The sequence below is a fragment of the Leiobunum rupestre genome, chromosome 10 (assembly GCF_980474605.1).
Source record: "Leiobunum rupestre chromosome 10, qqLeiRupe1.1.hap1, whole genome shotgun sequence".
Lineage (NCBI taxonomy): Eukaryota > Metazoa > Arthropoda > Arachnida > Opiliones > Sclerosomatidae > Leiobunum > Leiobunum rupestre.
The window spans coordinates 35,585,304-35,607,425 of NC_143393.1; the positions used below are offsets into that span (position 1 = coordinate 35,585,304).

General features: G+C 34.9%; 1 protein-coding gene across 12 annotated transcripts in view; it reads right to left on the bottom strand.

The window, feature by feature from the left end:
* Nucleotides 1-22,122, bottom strand: part of LOC149925532 (zinc finger protein rotund-like) — a 395,345-nt gene that overhangs the window by 168,425 nt on the left and 204,798 nt on the right. For 11 of the 12 annotated variants that reach the window (XR_016477085.1, XM_090161422.1, XM_090161416.1 and 8 more), the window contains one exon: nt 15,552-15,597. Coding sequence is in view for 10 of the 12 variants with exons in the window: in XM_090161422.1 (XP_090017548.1) it covers nt 15,552-15,597 (46 nt within the window). In the remaining 2 variants the exon portion in view is untranslated. Of the gene's footprint in view, nt 1-2,146; nt 2,312-15,551; nt 15,598-22,122 lie in introns of those variants that run through there. The other variant, XM_090161417.1, reaches the window with a different exon arrangement.

Below are 22,122 nucleotides of genomic sequence, written 5' to 3' on the forward strand. Positions count from 1 at the left end.
CAAAACTACGAATTATATAATGTTCATTTGGAAACAAGATTTAATAATTCATTTTAAACTAACTCAATTTTTAGGAATTTTTAGATATTTTATTTTAAAAATGTGGCAATTTTTTACCTAAAGATTTTTTAAATAAACAAAATTTCAGTTATTTCGAATGAGGCTTTTTTACATAATTAAAATATTTTAAATTAGCAAAATATTTTAAATTAACAAAATATTTTAAATTAGCAAAATATTTTAAATTAACAAAATATTTTAAATTAACCAAATATTTTAAATTAATAAAATATTTTAAATTAACCAAATATTTTAAATTAACCAAATATTTTAAATTAACCAAATATTTTAAATTAACCAAATATTTTAAATTAACAAAATATTTTAAATTAATAAAATATTTTAAATTAACAAAATATTTTAAATTAACAAAATATTTTAAATTAACAAAATATTTTAAATTAACAAAATATTATAAATTAACCAAATATTTTAAATTAACCAAATATTATAAATTAATAAAATATATTTTATTCGAAATAATTGATAAATTAATAAAATATATTTTATTCGAAATAATTGATAAATTAATAAAATATATTTTATTCGAAATAATTGATAAATTAATAAAATATATTTTATTCGAAATAATTGATAAATTAATAAAATATATTTTATTCGAAATAATTGATAAATTAATAAAATATATTTTATTCGAAATAATTGATAAATTAACAAAATATTTTAAATTAATAAAATATATTTTATTCGAAATAATTGATAAATTAACAAAATATTTTAAATTAATAAAATATATTTTATTCGAAATAATTGATAAATTATTTTTCATTTTAATATCAGCGTGCCACTTGGGCAGAAAAATTTCACGTTTTATGAACGATTATAGTTGGGCGAATAACGAAAAAAAACCTTGTTTATTTAAAACAAAAATATATTAATTAAAGAGCGAGTAGGTACCAGATGAATTTATTTTTTAAAGATTTCCAACAAGAGATTTAAAAAAAAATTTAAACCCCCTTCCTAGCAATCGATATTTTGGACGCAAAAAAATGCGCTAATGGAAACTGAGCCCTTTTGGTTTTAACCCGTTAGTGACGAAATCGAATCATCCCTCAGGTTGGGGGAGGCAATGGACCAGTCTGATAACGAAGATATATAAAAAAAAATCCTCTAAATGAGAGAGCGAGCTACGAGAGAACACAGAGAGAGAGTGAGAGAGCGAGAGAGTCGAACTGCGTATAAATCCTTGGCGGGCCCAAAAGGGGTGTGGAAGAGTCTAAGTTTACAAGGGAGGATAGGATCAAGAAAGTCCCCCTCCCGCCGAGGAGAAAAGAGGGTGTTCTAATTAGAAAAATGACTTTCGCAAAAGGAAGGTGCCGTAGCTAGGGGGGTTGGGGTGGAGGTGGTTCCCGAAGAATGGATAAAAGAGACCCCCCCCCCCCCCAATTCCCTTCGTAGCCATCAATAGTCCCGGTACAAGCCGTATTAGATGGTGCCACTATCTATTATAATGGTATTCAAAACCAGGAAACCGTTTCACTATAAGTTAGCCCATAAATCGATACGCGTTAGGTTAGGTTAGATACGGGGAGTTCGGAGCTAAACTCAATCCGCCCCGTTTGTCAGTTAAAGATAGACGAGGCCACCTTACAAACTGGTTTCACATCACGAATTATCGCGTTTTGTCAACAAAGGCCTAACGCGACTAAACGTCAATTTGATGAAATCGTCAAAAAAAAATAATTTATAACGCCGCCTACGATCACGAAAATTTCAATCAAACGACTTGAAATGGCCGCGCGCGAATTACCGTTTTCCCGCCAATAGCGCAGCGCCGCCAACGACACCGAGAATGATCCTCTCGTCATTTGCATAAAATGGATCTTTTAAAAAAATCCTTTGTAGAAAAAAAAGAATGAGTATGCATTACGGGACGAAGAAAAAAGTCGGAGAGGACGCGAAAAAAAAGGCTCTTTCGCGAGTGGCAAGAACGCGACGCTTCGTTGGATTCCCGTTCCTTTTTCGTTCGCGGAGATTTTTTTCTCTCCTATTATTATTTAACCGCGAGTGGATTTTTCCGCCGCTATATAAAATAAAGAAGGAAATAAAAAGGGCATTTTTTTACCTGTATCACTTGATCATTGAGTCGATTCCGTTTAGGGTTACCGCGCGAGGTCGATATTTTTTTCGGCCGTTAAAGAGCCGAGGGAATTTCGCGTCGCCAAGGCTTAGCTCGCGTTATTTTTTTGACGGGCTTTTCTAAACACGCGGAAACGATACTGAACTTTTACGACTAGCTTCCCGGCAGTTTTCGGTACTCGGTCGCTCGCTCTCGCGGAGGATCGGCGCGAACACCTTGGGAAAATCGAGCTTTCGCTGCCAGCCGCGCGATGGCGCCACAGCCCGTTTTGCCCGATGGATTTTTTCCCGATCCGAAAGCCCGCCAAGGTTGCGTTCCAATTCTTTTAACGGTCGATTGTTTTATAAAGAAAATACAAACAAAAAATAACGATAAAAAAATAAGTAGTGAAAGTACTCGATTTATAGAACGTTTATTTTTTTTTCAATTTTTCTAGACAGCTCAATCGAATATAGCCACGTGCAAATTGTACACCATAATACGAATAACATTTAAGTAATTTAAAATTCTAAATTCTTAATTTAAAAAAATTACACGAAAGGCTCAATAAAAATTATAAGATTTTATAATCATAATTGGATAAAGATGTGAATTATATCAATTTCATCCCCACAACGGAAATCCGTCACGTAATTATTTGACTTTTATGACACTTAGCAACGTTTTCGTTATGACAAATCCCAAATGCGTTTTTAACACGAATTTATTTCCGGATTTACCACCAGTCGACCTTGGAGGAAAAACTAATATAAAAAGCCCTAAAATTAAATATATTAAAAACAGTAATCGACTAAACTAAAACCATTAAGTAGAGGGAGAATAGGCGAGTACAAATATAAAATAAAAGTTAAAGAAGAAAACGGTTATTTGGATGAAGATAATAAATAAAATCGTGGTTTTTTTCGCATCACATCCAGTAGTTTCCGCATTGCAATCTCATGAGCAAAGGCCAACTTCTTTGTACGCAACCACACGAGAAAAAGGGAGTGGGAGTTGGCAAAAAAACAAACACGGCGTTAACATCTTAAGAAAATCCCCCCATTTACATTAAGCCTAAAAAGAAAAAGTCTTTTTATAAACGTATTCGTCGAAATAAAGTCAGAGCCAAATAGTCGCTTTTTCAAGGAGTTTTTCCCTCTACATAATATACGAAAGAGGAAGGCGGCTATAAAACACACCAGGGAGAAAAAAATCGCGGGGGGGTATTCGCTACTTAGATACTACTACGGAGGAAAACTTTTTTGAAGGCCAAGGACGTTTTTATAAAAAAACAATCTTTTCAAGGTACTTCCGCGAACGTAAAAGGCGCCCCCCTTCGGATTTTTTTACAAGAGCGATTGTAATCCCCCCCGCAACTTTTCATTACATTTACAGTTCTGCACTCTCCCTCTCAGCCATAATGTATTCTACGGGAGAGTTGCTTAAAAAAATGGGGACGCGATCATCTGTTCGTGAGTCAATTTCTCATGCAAATACGCCGCGCGCGATATAACGGATGGTGAGATAAAAACTGTAGTGGTATTTTTTTATTTTTTTTTTGGCAACTCCTTCGACAAAAAAAAGCTCTTGAAAAAAGGGATGATTTTAAAACACTATCTACGCTACCGCAATTCTTTTTTATGAATTGATAAGTTTTGATTAAATTATGGTTGTTCTTCTTGTAGATAATTTCTAGGTTAGCAACTGACGCTTTAATATTGTCGCTTTAGGCTGATATAATATTATAATTACCAATATTCTTGCAAATAAATATTACCAAATTCTATCTAATCTATTTATATCTAATTTTATATATTTATATAAAATATAATTTATGTTTAATAAATGAGTAAATACCAAACTCTACCTAATCTATTTTATATCTTATGTTTTATATTCATATAAAATATAACTTCAGTTTAACAAATCCGTATAAGTAGTAAACGTATCACTTATTTATACTTTTAAGTTGCTTATTAATTTCTTTAAATTAAAACTATTAACCTAAAACAATTGATTAATAAATCATTGATTTTAGTCAATTTATTATCAAGCTTAATAACCTAGTGGTCCGACATTTGCAAATTTAGAATCTCAGTGTTTCAGAAATCAGAAACTAATTTCGAGATTTTTTAACTGATTTTCGCCCACATTTCACGATTTTCAAGTTGATTTCAGGAGTTCTGAAATCATTTTAGTCTAGAGTGTACAGATTTGGTACGAACAGGGTTGCCACAGTTTTTACAGATTAAAATTCCCTGACTTTTACAGGTTTTCCTTGACCATCTCCGGAGATTTTCACTGACGTATTTTTTAACCTATATTTTAGCAAAGGTTTCCTATTTGAAACCAAAATTAAATTACCTGACATTTCCCTGATTTTTAGACTAATTTTTATAATTCATTGACTTTTCCCTCATTTTTAGACCAATTTTTAAAATTCATTGACTTTACCGTCATTTTTAGACCAATTTTTAAAATTAATTGACTTTTCCCTCATTTTAAGACTAATTTTTAAAATTCATTGACTTTTTCTTCATTTTAAGACTAATTTTTAAAATTCATTGACTTTTCCCTCATTTTAAGACTAATTTTTAAAATTCATTGACTTTTCCCTCATTTTAAGACTAATTTTTAAAATTCATTGATTTTTCCAGGTTTTCCAGGTACCGTGGAAACCCTGACGAATGGCGGACCCTCGATTATAATGTTTACAACGTTTTAGTACAGCAATAATCCCATAAAAACCGAGGGGTCGGACATTTACCAAAATCCCGTACACTTTGTCTAAAATCGCAAAATATTTTAACTCTCTCTATGGTAAATTAACATTGAAATCCCTTAATCACTTAAAAATGTTATGATAAAATCGACAAAATCCCTATGAAATCCCGTACAAAATAATGGCAAGTGTCCGACCCCTCGATAAAAACCCTTTTAAAATTAAACATTTGTTAACCTAGAAACGGATATACTGAGTAAAAAAGTAATAATTCGTGGAATTTCCCAAGCAAATATCCAATTATCTTACTACGAGTAAAAAATAGCACTGTGCTTAAGATATTCGAGAAGCGGATAATATCCAGAAACCCATATCCTTTTCTAATTGGGTGGTTTAAAGAATGACGTCACAAACTACTTCCCACCACCATCCTCACCCCCCAAATATCATATTCGCATTTTTTTTAAATGTTCTTTTAAAAGCGATTTAAATTTCGCAGTTAGCAGGGTGACCACTGAAAAACCCCAAAAAAATTATAGGAATATAGGAAATTCAACAGTCGATTTATAGGAGAATATAGGAGTATTTTCTTTAAAAAAAAACAGGAACATATAGGAGTATTATCTTTGATAATATAGTAACATATAGGAAAATTTGCATAAATAAAATTTAAATTTGTGTTAATATAAAAGGAACTCTATTTAAGCAGACTACGATATTCTTAATCAAAGGCATTAAGTACATCTGTATTACAAAAAGCACGCGGGAAATTCGTAAAAACCGCACGAAATACAAAATAATATCTAATTATAGGAAAATATAGGAAAATAAAGGAAAGCATTGAAATATAGATAAGGTTGCAAAATGTAACAGGGTTGCCACAAAATTTTCAGAATCAAATTCCCTGACCATTCCCGTTTTCCCTGACCATTTTAAGATATTTTCATTTATATTTTACTTTTATCAAAAGTTAATAAATTTAAATTTCAGTAATTTTTTAAATGTCATTGCAATGTTGAAAAAATTAGCCAAACTTTCAAGGAAATAAATGATAATCATAGAATATGTCATAGATCTAGAGTAAAATTACCTTCAAAAAGTGTCAAGAGAAAAATGAATTCCCCGACTTTTCCCTGACGTTTAACAAATTCTTAAAATACCCTGACCTTTCCCTGACATTTTAGGCCCATTTTTAAATTCCCTGACTTTTCCCGGACGTGTGGCAACTCTGTGTAATATATTTTTAAACGATAAAAATCAATGTCAAACTCCTTGTTTTATACTTTAAATTAATTTAATTTAATTAATGGATTCAAATGAAAACATTTCTTAAATATGCCACTTTTGTGACTTCTGTGCAGGGCCGTTTTAGCCTTTCAGTAGGCCTTAGTTAAAATTTAAATATTGTAAATTTGTGACTACAATGTGACAAGATAAAAAACAACAATTTAAAAAATCCAAGTTTTAACATCCATTTTTAAAGCAAGGCTTAACTCGTAAATTCCAGTTAAGCAATAAAAGGAAGGTGTTTAAAATAATTTATTTAAATCAAAAAAACCTAAATTACGTAAAAAAAAACAACAAAAACCCAACAATACGAGGAATGAAATAAACGTGAAATTTTTTTGCGAACACGGAGCGTGGAGATATTATCGCCATCTAGTGGCTGACTCATTAAGCTCGGAACGCGTAAAAGGCGGGAATTTTTTTTCTCCGGCATAAAACAAAATGCTCATGGCGCAAGTACCAAGTTATCGATCGACAGTAATTTTAGCATCCCTCTTAATAGGGAACACAGTAGGCCTAGCCGACGAACTATTCTCAACGCCATTGCTACGATATTTTAGAAAATTTAAACATGGCGGACTATTTTATATTGAAGAAAAAAAAGTCACAAAGAAGGATAATTTAGATCTTTAAGACTGACGATACCAGAAAAACACTAGAAAGTGGCATATTTTCGAAAATGGGCGACAAATTAAGATGATTTTTTTTATCCACGCTTCTGGGGGCGGGGGGGGGGTGGTTGGTGACAGCAACTGCTGTTGTTGGAAAATGGCGAGTTAGTCGGATGCTGGGAAGGCGGGGGGGAGCTAGCAAAGATGGAGACTGGAAAATCCCATTGGACTTCTGGAGATGATCAGAGGAGTGAAAAAAACTTCCCAAAACCCGCGGGCGAGCAGGACCAAGGCACACAAAAAAATAAGTTGAAGGACTTAGGGAAAAAGGGGGAAAAAAACGTTATATCAAAGGCTTTGGAACGGTTTAGCGCTGGCAGGCAACTTGGAGAAAAAAAAATATTCAAACCCGGGTTCCGTTAATTAGCGAGTTAATTAGAAGTGTTGCGACCCCCCCCCCCGTCCCCCCGTGGCTCCGAAATACGTCGTTCTTCAAATTTCAACCCCCCCTACAATTCCTCTTCGCTTCTATAACATCCGCGGGCTTATAAAGAGAAGGACCTCTTATAGTAGCGCCACCCAGTGGGGGGTGGAAATCCATAATGCAGCTATATAGCTTCGATAGAACGGGGTGGCGATGAGGTGATTTGGTTTATTTCGACTTTTCCACGCCCCATATATAAAGAACAGGAGTGGGAAAGCACGGGCGTTTACGAATCGAATTGGAAAAGGTCAGTCACTACGTAGTGCAGTTTGGACAAAGTGTCGTTAAGATTATTTATAATTCATAATAACAAGGATGGGTATTTAAGAAGATGCGAATAAAGGGTTGATTTCTCAGATGACCTATGTCGAGATACGACCTTTTTGATTTTTAACAGGGTTCGTACAAAATTTACGGCATTTCCAGGTTTTCCCTGACCAAATTGCCAAATTTTACCTGACTATTTTTATAGAATAAATGAATGGTTTGAGGTAAAATCTTGAAAAATATGTATTACCTATTTTTAATACATATTTCAGAAATTCATTAACCTGATTTTTTTATGGGGTCATTTTAAAATTCCCTGACTTTTTGGAATTATTTTCAAATTCCTTAACTTTTCCCCGATCTTTTGGAATCATTTTCAAATTCCCCGACTTTTCCCTGACCTTTTGGAATCATTTTCTAATTCCCCGAATTTTTCCAGGTTTTCCAGATCGTGTACGAACCCTGTTTTACCCGAGTTAAAACCATATAAATCGTATGAATATATTTATGGTGGACCAATGAATTTCCCATTCTTACCAATAGGTTGAACATTAATATTGTTTGAAACCTATTGAAACACAAAATTTCCATACTATCAATCATAGAATTGTATATTTAAACGCTAGCCTAAAAAATACTGAAAACAAGGCATTTGGAGATACGCCATTTTGCGAGTAAGCTAGCGAAATTTCCGTTGGTTTGGACATGTCCCGAGCAGTACGGCGCAGCGAGGTTTACAGGGAGAACGCTTTACCGCGAAGCTACCTTCACCGGGGCAACGTCTTTTAATCCTATTTTACAAAGTCGATTTTACTAAAATTTTTTCTCTCTAACGTTAAAATTGTTAAAATAGGGTTTACATTTACCCTTTGCTATAGTAAAAGGTGATTAAATATAACGACACCACCCTGAGCAGTTTCCGGTTTAAAACATTCTGCATTTCAGACGATTCATGGCGAAATAGTAAATGATGTACGTTGATTAATATAAATTCAACTGGGGTGGGTTGCCAGACGTACGATAATTATCGTACACGTCGATAATTTCGAGCAATTTTTGGGACGTACGATATTTTCCATTTCGATAATTCGGCTTGCGCGTACGGTAATATTCCCGATTTTTTAATTAACTGAAAACCAGTTTTAAATCGGTCGAACTTTAATTGTTATTAAAAAAATTGATTTTACAAATTTAATTTCAGAATTTCACACAAAATTTAAATTTATCACCAGTTTTCAGTCGTACGATAATTTGTCTTAGAATTCGAACATAAAATTCTAAATTATCCCCGGTTTTCAGTCGTACGATAATTTATCTTAGAAATCGAACATAAAATTCTAAATTATCCCCGGTTTTCAGTCGTACGATAATTTTCAGAAATTAATAATTTTTTTTGTTTGAGTTTCAGGGGAATTTTACCCTTCTCTTAAAATTTGAGTTTCAGGGGAATTTTACCCTTCTCTTAAAACAATGGTATTCAGTATTTACTCCTAAGAGATAAAGGTTAGGGAGGGGGGATTAGAATAAGGGGGTGTATTGGGTGGTTTGCTGACTATAAATATATAAGGAATGGAGGTTTTCTCCGTTATCGGATCCGCGGATTTATCGCAATCCGAGCGTGCATAAGCGCCAGAATGTGTCCAATCTATAAGGCGTTGCTTTTCTCTCTGTAAAATCTAACGCGGGCAGGGATGGAGGATGGAGAAGCTCTGGAGTGTGAGAGGCCGGGTGGCGTGTACGGGGAAGAAGCAAACATAAGGGGCTGCAAACAAAATTTTCGTTATCGTCCAAGACGACGCCATTATTAATGAAGGAATTGTAAGCGTACAATACATATAGGATTATAACCCAAACCAGAATTTGTCGATTGATAGAGCCACCCCATTTTAAGGCAAATAACAAAGGAGAGTATTTTTAAAGGCGCGTATTTTACAAATATACAAACTAATGAAGATAAGCGGTTGAGTTTGTTTTAGGTAACGAGGACGGAGATAAGAAATTAAGCAAATAAATCATTGAGAGAATTCGTTTCGCGGGGATAAATAAGAAAATAATATTATCTTTCTAAATTCTTATATAAAATGAAATTTGTTTTATTTTTGTGATATTTACACTTGAGTTTTACTTTATTGAACCAAGTCATCAAGCCCATATAATGTAGAAATTTAATTTAATTTAATTAATACAGGGTTGCCACAGTTTTTTCACAATCAAATTCCCTGACTTTTCCCGATTTTCCCTGACCAACTCCGGAAATTTTCCCCGACTTATTTTGGGCCAAAATTTTGTATTTTTTAACCTATATTTTAGTAAAAGTTTCTTATTTGCAACTGAAATTAAATTCCCTGACATTTCCCTGATTTTTAGACTAATTTTTAAAATTCCCTGATTTTTATACCCATATTCAAATTCCCTGACTTTTCTAGGAATTCCAGGTTTTCCAGGTACCATGGCAACCCTGTAATAAACGAACTATAAAATTCGAAAAATTCAATAAAATTATATTGATTTAAATACCATATCTGTGCAAATTTAAGATATTTAAAAAGTATCTAAACACATTTTAGAATTAAAATCTGAGGTGCAAAATGTATCAACTTATAAAACGCGTAGAAGTAAATCAAATATTATTGTCTGTCTTTATTGGTCAAAATTAGGCAATTTTCAACTTAAAATTTGGTCCTTTGATCAGGCTTAAAAACATATAAATTTGAAATAAATCCGTAGATAGCTTAAGTTAAAATCATCCAAATTTCCATGATTTGAATTATACCCTTGACTTATAACAATCCAATATTACCAAATTATACGTAAGCATTTAAATAAAACAACGCGTTAAAATGATGGAAAACAATTTTAGCGAAACGAATGACCAAATTAAGCGATTTAAATATTGAGTAATGAGGCACGGGCCACAAAAAAAGCGAAAAGGTCCCCCGATTGAAACGAATAAAAGGGGATAATTTAATCAGGGACAATAATTTGGGGCATTAATTTAAAACGGTACCAGAAGGAGGAAAAACAGAGGCAAAAAGATGCTAAATTAGGCTGGACGCGGAGAGGGGCTAATCGCTGTTTTTCGCGTCCAAAAACGAATTTATTAAAAGAGCAGCTAACGAAGAATTTTCGGAACGTTTTGCAAAAATTAATGTAGACGGCCGGAGCCTAATCTGCATAAAAATATTCCTTTTAATTTTTTTTCCAAGCAGCATTCGAGTCTTCGTACATTTCTTAATGGAGAATCGTCACGAAATGCAAGGGTGAAAAAGCAACTCCCATTAAAATCGCCCAAATTAATTGAAACGGTTTTCTGGCCTTTTGCCCGCGCGCCAACCACCGGGAATATTTGCGACAGAAATTACTCATTTTTTTCCTGGCCCAGTGTGGGAACATTTTAACGTTTCGTTTTATTTGCAGTTACGAAAGTGAACTGTGATGAATTATCTCGTTTTACACCTAAAGACTGGTTTTCACAAGGGCGAAAACGCCACGAAAGTGAGATTCGACGCAAAAAAAATGGTGTTAGGCCTAACGGGATTTTTTTGCGTCGACGCAAAAAAATTGTATTAGGCCTAACGGGACTTTTGTTCATCGACGCAAAAAAATTGTATTAGGCCTAACGGGACTTTTGTTCATCGACGCTAAGAAATTGTGTTAGGCCTAACGGGACTTTTGTTCATCGACGCTAAGAAATTGTATTAGGCCTAACGGGACTTTTGTTCATCGACGCAAAAAAATTGTATTAGGCCTAACGGGACTTTTGTTCATCGACGCTAAGAAATTGTGTTAGGCCTAAAGCGACTTTTGTTCATCGACGCTAAGAAATTGTGTTAGGCCTAAAGCGACTTATTTGCGTCGGCGCTAAGAAATTGTGTTAGGCCTAAAGGGATTTTTCTGCGTCGACGCAAAAAAAAATGTATTAGACCTAAAGGGATTTTTTTTCGTTGACGCAAAAAATTGTGTTAGGCCTAAAGGGACTTTTTGTCGTCAACTCTAAAAAATTGGGGGAACTTAAAATTAATTTTACACGTGAAAATACGCCGCCATGTTAGAGTATAAAAGCAGGTAAATAAGCCTGCTATTCCTCACAATGTAAAGGTACAGTCACACGGAAAAACGTAATTTTGAAATCGGTCAATTGTGTTAGGCCAAAAGTGATTTTTTTGCGTCGATGCTAAAAAAAAGGTATTAGGCCTAAAGGGGTTTTTTTTTGAGTCGATGCTAAGAAAATTGTATTAGGCCTAACGGGACTTCTTTGCGTCGACGCTAAGAAATTGTGTTAGGCCTAACGGGACTTCTTGGCGTCGACGCTAAGAAATGTGTTGTAATTCAATAGACGCTAGCATCTTGGATTAATAATAAAAGCTAACACTTACTACATATTTCACTCTCGGTTTTCCGCGACCACCAAACTTTGGGATTGCATTCAACGCCATCTGTCGATTTTTCGCGTTTTGGTGGGACAAGTTTTTTAAGGAGGGCGCACTTATTTCTCCACGTAGTGGATTATTACCCTATGTTATTCTCTCTTGTATAGAAATTATTATTGTTTCTAACATACGGGGTGCATTTTGGGTATAAACAATGTTTGACTCTTCCCATTTTACAACATTATTGTACGGTATTATACCGTTTAATTAATAAGTAATAACGACTTAACTATTAATAGTTTACAATGATTCCACACGAAGCCGAAAACAGGACTCAAATTTCAACCTGCCGTTATTTAACTTATTTTTGAAATCTGGCGCATGCACCGCGAAGCTTGTCCCACTAAATTGTCTCCCCCGTTAAAATTCGTGCATTTTCTTGCGTACAGTTTTCATTGGCTAGACGCTTTAGCGCTTGCTGCCGTCGGAAGGGGAAAATTCGGGAATTGTCTCCCCCCCCGCCCGTGAAATGTTCGGCGTAAACGCTAGTCCAATGAAATTTGTACATAACACTGCCTTAGCGTGTTTAAAGGCTAGCTGCGTTAGAGGTCGGGGACGGTTAATCATTATCCATGTTTAAATTGCTTTTTTTCAGGAAAAAAATGTCAACAAAGAAATTTACCGGTTAATATTTCGGAAAATGATTGAAAAACATGTATTATTCGTAAAATTTGAGCTTTTTATCGAAAAAAACGTCGGTTTTCCGATTAATTTTACAAATTTATCAAAAAATTAATCGGATAATACAGAAATATAAATTACTTGATCAAAACGTTTTACGAATAATTTTGAGAGCTTTATCTATTGAATAAAAGTTAACCATCCCCGACCTCTAAGCTGCGTTATCCTTGTGTTTGTTGCTCCTAGATGCTAGCGTCCATTTAAAAATTTCCTTGGGTCACGCGCTTCCGCGGAACTTTAAGATCGCGAGTGTTTAGTTGACGTCACGAGAAACGTCGAAATGGTAGCGCCAAGTCCTTCAAATAAGCCAAGCTTTGTCAATTAGCCATTGGCGTTATCGAGTTTTCTCGACGAAGGTCATCAATATAAATCATAAGTACATGAAAACGGCGTACCATCTCGTTGGAACGCCAAGTCGATCGTACAAGCAAATACGAGTAAGTCAAGCGAGATGAAATTACATAGAGCGTCGCTCGTAGTGGGTGTGGAAACCCCTGTAAATAATTCTCCGTTTGACTAATCTTGGCTTCTCTCTAAATACGGGGCACGACGGCCATAGAGAAACACCAAAATGGGATACGAAATTTAGCCGTAAACCAACATAAGGGGGCCCGGAGCGTATACTGGCAATCGCGTGGTACAAACACCATCGCGGGGATGAGAGATGAAATAGAACTGTCATTGGGCCGAAATTATTTGAACTAGATCGTAAGGCGTAAGTCGGCAAGGTGAAAACGGATTAAATTTAGCTTAAAGAGGCGAACCATCGAGACCCGATACATAACCTCTCCCCCCTCCCCTCAAACGCCACCTAGCGGATGATTAGCATAATTCATTTCGTCCAGACTAGTTGAATTACACAGAGAGGATCTATCGATATATATCCGCAAAGCTAGCCCACGTCCACGCGTCCACCGCCACTCCATACCCGTACTTCAGGCCCATCGACGGGGGGTTAAGGGGGTAAAGTTAGTGGTCAGGGAATGACGGTGGACGTCAACCGGTCCTTTTGGATAAATGGAATGTATTTAAATCCAGGAGTCATATCGAAGTCGGTTAGCCGGAATAACAGCCGCAAAATTGTACGACGCGCGGGGGGCGTAATGGGAGGGGGGGCAAACGGTCGGGAAGACGATGGTCCGGGGGTCTGGGGTGGAGACTCAGGCCCCGACGAAGGGGGGAGATGGAGGACGTGCCCCCCCTTAATTACGCCTGGGGTGCAGCATCTCCCCCCACACGCGCACTCACGTATATACAACCCTTTACACGGATTGCCCGGCCGTTTTAAAGCGATTGGTAATAGCTTAGAAAGACGATGGGGTGGCGCCGTGGGGTGGTGAGACGCGTGGTTCTATTTGACCCCCGCGAACTTTGTCACCCCCGGTCGAGTCGCGAACCAGTAAATGTATACATTATCTTGTTGGCTGTTGAAAAGGCTGGTAATGAGTATACGAATATTGTTCGCGTTAATTATGGGCCGCTAACATAGAAATTCTCTCTCTCTCTCTCTCTCTCTCTCCCAGAATGCAACGCGACCCCCCCCCCCTTCTCCTTCATTAGACCCTCCTCTCATCGACTCTATGTCGTTTATTCCAAATCGAAACTGATCGTTTCAAGTCAATTGAGATCCACTGACGGGAAGCTATCTGGGAACCGCTGAATTTCGGATATATTAATTGTAGGACCCCCCCCCCTCCGCGCATCCTAACAGGACTCCCCCCCCCCCAAAGTCTCCAGTCCCCGACGACTCGAATATTAATCCGGGTTATATATTTAACCTTCGTATGAAATTTACGATGCACCTGGAGGTCCACCACCAAATATTGCCTCATTTAACCAACGGCGCTTGTTACTTTGTAACCTTTATAAGTGTCGTCTACCACAATCCCAAATAAATTGCGGTTCATCGCGTCACTGCATCTTAAAGAGTCTTAAGGTACAGGTATATTCACTCTTTTATAGCTTGGAACGGAAATTTTCGAAGCGCAGCTAGCTATTGAACTGCGCGTGACGCGGTTTGGCCAGTTGAATTGCCGCTTCCAGTGTTCATAGTTGCTCATTATGAGTGTTCTATTAGCGACCGTGGTTTTATGTTGAGTAAGGGAGCTTACGAGATTAAGTCCGCAAATTGGAATAATTAAGAAACTAGACAACTTGGAAAATTAAGAAACTAGACAACTTGGAAAATTAAGAAACTAGACAACCTGGAGCGTTAAGAAACTAGACAACCTGGAGAATTAAGAAACTAGTCAACTTGGATCGTTAAGAAACTAGACAACCTGGATAATTAAGAAACTAGACAACCTGGAGCGTTAAGAAACTAGATAACTTGGAAAATTAAGAAACAAGACAATCTGGAATGATAAGAAACTAGATAACCATGGAATGATAAGAAACTAGATAACCTGGAGCGTTAAAAAAAACTAGACAACTTGGAGAATCAAGAAACTAGACAACCTGGGTTGGCATTTGAACTGTTGAAGAAAATGGCACAAATCTTTTGGTAAATCTTACTATTTGCCGCGAAACAGAGTATTGGTTCTGATTTTAAATATAGAACTCCATAGTTAACGAATGTTTATCAACGTCAACTTTGAAAGAACAGTGAGAATTTATCGACGTTTATCCCAAAAGCGAATTCTCCGGAACAAGCAAATCGCGAAGACGCCTTCGAAATGTCGTTTAAGTAGAGGCGAGTTCTATCTTTAATGGTAACTTTATTGCAATACCCTCTTAGGAAAATCCAAAGGCCCGTAAACAATGCAACAGTGAGTAAAGGGTATACAGTATCTTGCGGGAGGAAAGAACGAATTATATTCGGTCGAATAAACCGAGTAGATGGCGCCACTAAAAGCGTCAATTTTATCGAGGGTAATAAATAGCTTAATGGCCGAAAACCAAAACACGCGATTAAAAATGGTTGGCTTACCTTTTTGCAGGGAACCACCGTGCTGCTCCGACGTGTTCATTTTGGTCTGAAATGACAGATTAAAAAATACATCAGATTCTGATGATAAGTTACACTTTTTGTTTTACTTATTAATTAAAGCGTTAATTAATACCAGTCGATTACTTGGAAGAAACCTACACTTAAATAAATAAATCACGTCACTATTTTAAAGCGTTAACGACATTTTTGAAGAAGGGAAATTTGAACTGTTTCGAAACAGACGTGTTTTGGTAGAAGATTTTATTTCGTGGTTGGCATTATATTGCAATGTTTCACTAATGATGGTGGATAGTTCTAATCTGTCAAAGATAATCTACCCATCAAAATAAAAAATAAAATAAAAAACAGGGCAACTCGGTGAATGCTAAACCACCTGAACGCTCCAGAGCAGAGTGTAAACATCAACAAAGTTGTTTGTTGTTGATTATGTTTCCCTCTTTTTTTTCAATGGAGGAAATTTTTAAATTATGTAAAATTGACGGTCAACTGAGTTTGACCCGCATTTAAATTGGACAATAGGTTTTCACAATAAGAATCAGCGAATTATATAACGCTACTTTATTTAATTTTAACTAAAGAAGATTTAATTTTTCTTCATTATATAATTTTAAGTTTTTTCTTGGCAACCCATTTGTTTCTATTTTATGTAGAGAATCGACTGGTGTTTTTTTCCAAGAATACCTCCACGAATATAATATGCAGGGGAAAATAATACGCTAGCACCATTTGGCCGTGATCAAAGCCGGAAATAGAAAATCACTCGAACATTACATCACGAAAGAATGAATACATTACATCGTTGTTTGTTCGACGCGTGATCACACACAGAAACCAAATATAGTTCCATTTTGCAAATCGGATTTGTACTTTTGAAGTTATTGAAGAAATACTGACGACGAAAAACATTGAAAATTAAACCTAATGAGATTATATTTCACAATTAAAATTCAATTTTTATTATTAGGAAGCTAAGCGTAAATCGTCTCTAATTTTATATTACAATTTACTTCGATTTTCTCGTTAATAATTAATTATTAATTTAAATCATTTGTGTATTGGAATTTATTATCTCCTATCCTTTAATTGTTCTTCTCCGTAACAAAATTAAAATTAGTATTGTAATTTAACTATGCCCATTAAATTAGTTTAAATGTACACCAAAAATGTATGTTACACGAGAACGAATGCTCAGAATTACGAGGGACACTTAGGTTTTGATAGTTGTACCAGGTGAGATTGCTTTCAATTAAAACATCAATTATAATGTTAATCGGTTTAACGAAATAATTTTATATCGCTAACTTAATAATTAAAATATAATAAACTTTAATTAATTTAATAAATAAGCAAATATATTTTATTATTATTTATATTTTCTTCGTAGCAAGTATCAACGAAAGCTATAAGTACTATCTAGTAAAACGCCATCTAGCGTCAAAACGCGAAAAATTGACGGTCAACTGAGTTTGACCCGCATTTAAATTGGACAATAGGTTTTCACAATAAGAATCAGCGAATTATATAACGCTACTTTATTTAATTTTAACTAAAGAAGATTTAATTTTTCTTCATTATATAATTTTAAGTTTTTTCTTGGCAACCCATTTGTTTCTATTTTATGTAGAGAATCGACTGGTGTTTTTTTCCAAGAATACCTCCACGAATATAATATGCAGGGGAAAATAATACGCTAGCACCATTTGGCCGTGATCAAAGCCGGAAATAGAAAATCACTCGAACATTACATCACGAAAGAATGAATACATTACATCGTTGTTTGTTCGACGCGTGATCACACACAGAAACCAAATATAGTTCCATTTTGCAAATCGGATTTGTACTTTTGAAGTTATTGAAGAAATACTGACGACGAAAAACATTGAAAATTAAACCTAATGAGATTATATTTCACAATTAAAATTCAATTTTTATTATTAGGAAGCTAAGCGTAAATCGTCTCTAATTTTATATTACAATTTACTTCGATTTTCTCGTTAATAATTAATTATTAATTTAAATCATTTGTGTATTGGAATTTATTATCTCCTATCCTTTAATTGTTCTTCTCCGTAACAAAATTAAAATTAGTATTGTAATTTAACTATGCCCATTAAATTAGTTTAAATATACACCAAAAATGTATGTTACACGAGAACGAATGCTCAGAATTACGAGGGACACTTAGGTTTTGATAGTTGTACCAGGTGAGATTGCTTTCAATTAAAACATCAATTATAATGTTAATCGGTTTAACGAAATAATTTTATATCGCTAACTTAATAATTAAAATATAATAAACTTTAATTAATTTAATAAATAAGCAAATATATTTTATTATTATTTATATTTTCTTCGTAGCAAGTATCAACGAAAGCTATAAGTACTATCTAGTAAAACGCCATCTAGCGTCAAAACGCGAACAATCTAATAAAATAGCTACGGAACATCCCCCAGAAAATTAACTTCAAGGGGAGGATGCCGCTTATTCAGAACTGGGGGAAGGGGGGGGGGGAGTGTATGAAGGAGAAGCTGGGAGACAGGGTAATATGTTTATGTAGTTTTAAAAGCAACGGTCCTGTCTATGAACGAATTTTACCGTTCGCCTCGAGAGCTATGCTAATATTTACTCCACCGGGATGCTACTGGGATCCGGCCAGAGGGGGGAGGGGGGGGATGCTGTCGGCTTCCCCGCGAGCTAGTCGAGCTTTGCGGCCAAGTTAACGTTAAAGGGAGCTAGAGAAGATGGAGGAACAGACAGAGCTTAAAAAAAAGTGAGAAGATGAAATCATTTATGTTGGAGGGGGCGGGTTAGGCGGAAAATTTTTCTAGATGAGACTCATTAATAAAGTTTTCTCTCTTAAAGAACCGCGCGATAAAAAAATATAATAATAAAAAAAGCGGTGGGGATTGAAGTAATCCATATTCATCGCGCCGAAAATGTACACACCAGAAGTAAGATACAAAGGATATAAGGTGTGGGGGCTGTTTTAAGGGTGTTTTGTTAAGGGTTATAAGAGATGGGCAAAATCCTCCTCACTAAAAAATATATTCCATGGGATGAAAAAAAATTGGACGAGGGAATTAGCTTGGGTTCTTCCATTATTGTTTTTACGTTGAGGATATTTTTTTATCAAAGACCAGCCCTCTTTTTTAATCTCCTCTGCAAAGGCTATCTCAATTAGCGAACGAAAAACTTTATATATAGAAAATCTCCCCCTCTATCCAGGCTTCACCGCTATACATTGCACTCTGAAGGATGAAAGGCCGGGAGCGCGTACGCAATAACAATTAAAAAGGAAGGAGGCGGGGGGGGGCAGTCTGCAATTAAAAAAAATCCTCCCCCTTCGGTTCGATATTAAAAAGGGTGCAGCGCCGCGGGGGGGTCTATAGTCCCTTCAAACAGCCTTCGTACGTGCTTCTTAAAGGGGGGAAGGGACTGATTTTGGGAATGAGAGATAGCGGTATATTTACCCCCCTCCTTTTCCCATTCCGGAATAGTGCGCCGTTCTGTTAAGGGAGGGCGCCACTATCTAATGACGCGTGGCGAGGGAAATTCTCAAAAGCATCCTTTCGGAGCGACGGTTATAGCGGAATACCAACTTAAGAGCGCGTTAGGCCCGATACTGCTCGTAGAGGGTACGGTTTATGTCCTATAAGGCGGGGAATTAAGACGGACTTAGGTTGACGGGATTTTTAAGTCCTTCCAAGCGTGCATTCTTTTTGGTCGAATTTCGAATGCATCCAGATCGTGGAAGAAGCTATAGTAGTGGACGTTCGACTAATAAAAAATGTCCAAAACGCGGGAGGGGGAACGAGAAAGGGGGGAAAGGAACGCCTATCGGATGCTGCCCGCCTAAATTTCCTACATTTATTGATTTCGAATTATATCACCAGGCGTTTTGCGAGGCATAGTTTTTACAAAAAAAATTCGGGTAGTTTTGTACGGCTGGCGAAAGGTTGGCTTGAAAAGGGTATATGTAAAATGAAGATTAGACCATCTGGGGAAGGGGGTGGGGGGTTCGATACTGCAACACTGGAGTGGAGAGTTTAATTTCAATGACGGAACCCGTAGCCCCGTAGCCTCCTGCGTTCTAAGCAAATATTTTCTCACAATGCGAATAAATCCTTTATACTATAAAGCGCGGGGGGGGGGCACCGGCTTTAATCCCCGCTTTGGATTAGTCTCCCTCCCCTTTTCGCTGTAATTAATTATTCACGTTTTACTAATTAATTTCTTGCCTAGCTTCCGCGCGACTTTCGTCAAATTGTCGTTAATGGTTGAGAAATCGGCCAAAGCTAACGTTGGCACCTGGTGGGCGACTTCTCCTTCAACGCAGTCGAATTCAGTAGGTCATTTCGTGGTACAAAAAAAATAAAATTCAGTAACATAATTTTTACTTAAATAGATTATTCGAAAATTACGTGCAATCTAAAAAATACGTTTTGTTAAAATTTATTATTAAAATAAAAAGTATTATTATTATTATTATTATTAAATTATCAGTCTTTAGAATCAATCTGAATATTAATTTTTATTATTTAATTATTATCTATTAATAATATATTTGTTAATTTATCATCTTTAACAAGCTTTTAAAATAAAAATTTATGCAAAAATATTCTACTGTTACTAAAAGTGACTTAACAACGAAAAGTGTCATTTCCTGTTCGTTTCACTGCCAAATATTAATATTCGTTGAACATCCCTATTGAGATAGATAATATAGGCTAAATAGAATGAATTGTAAATGATTTATTATATCGTAGATAGATGGCGGTAAAGTGTCCGTCGAATGGCCTAGAATCAATAAGCCCACTAGTTTTCGGAGCTCTCACCAGGCGGCTCTATTTCTACGTTTCGACTTTCATGTGTCCATTTCAAAAATACTTTTGATAAATTATTGATGGGATTTTAAACTAATAGGAAAAGGTTAGGATAAAAATGTAATAACAGTATTTTATATTATATACCAAATAAAATTTATTACTTAAAATAATATAATATTAATTCCATTCTAAATTATAATAACATAATATACTATAAATAATATACTATCATTCATAATTTCAATAATATTATATAATTCATAATTTAAACATAATGTTACATAACATATACTTTTAAACAATATTATTTAATTTATAATATAAACAATAATATTTAATTTATAATTAAACAATATTATTTAATTTATAATTTAAACAATATTATTTAATTTATAATTTAAACAATATCATTTAATTTATAATTTAAACAATATCATTTAATTTATAATTTAAACAATATCATTTAATTTATAATTTAAACAATATCATTTAATTTATAATTTAAACAATATCATTTAATTTATAATTTAAACAATATCATTTAATTTATAATTTAAACAATATTATTTAATTTATAATTTAAACAATATTATTTAATTTATAATTTAAACAATATCATTTAATTTATAATTTAAACAATATTATTTAATTTATAATTTAAACAATATTATTTAATTTATAATTTAAACAATATTTAAGATATAATTTATATTTAAAATTCTAAAATAATATCAATTACAGTGTCAGTTAATTACTTATATAACGTAGTTAATTACGTATAAAAGTATTTTAATTTCATTAATCATATTAAATTATGGTGCCCAACTAAAAGAAATCACAGTTTACAAGCATTGTACAAAATACGCTAACAAAGGCGCGTGTATCCAATCCCTCCTCAACATTCTTATCTTTACAGGGTGAAAAAAAAATGGCGAAAAAAACCCCATGCTTTCTCCTTGATAAGCCAATAAAAGCTTATTGAATTGCGGGCTTAAAAAATACTAAATCCCGTGTATATTAAGCTACTTTGAATCCACCATTTTACGCCATCGCGTAGTCGGCCATTTTGTACGTTTAATAGACAAGAAAGTAGTCCATCGAAAATAAATTACTTGACCATAGAACAGATTTACACGCGTATATTAGCATATAGTGTCGGTGTGGAATAAATAAAAAAAAAACGCCAAAATTCGAGCTAAAATAATTTGCCGCTTCTGGCTCTCGTCTCGTATAGACGCTTTTCCTATCTCATTACGTAGTAAATGACGCGTGACTTTTTTCCTGACGCGATTCTCGGGCCAAGAGCATGGCAAAAAAATTCGATAAAATCCAGAGCTAGATTCCCGACCGCGCCTTAAAAGTCGGCTGCCACGTAATACCTGCGAGAGAGGAGGGGGAAAAAACCATCCAAAGAGAAGGGGGAACAAATCTCCCCAAGGAAAGGGGGGGGGGAGAAACCCCGGTTTTTATAAAGATATAGGCAGAGGGGCTATATTCATTGAATGAAGTCGTAAAACCCAATCCTAAGCTAAGAGGGGTAAAAAAGTCTGATTTTTACTACGAAGGAAAAGATGACAAAATATGCAATTGGGTTTTTTTCTTTGGCTAGAGTTGGAAATAGAATTCATTTTTTTATTGCTACAGTTTTTTCTCGAGGTTTTTTTTAAGCCGTTGAGCGACCAAAAAAATAACATAAAAATGCAATAAAAAGGATGTAAACATT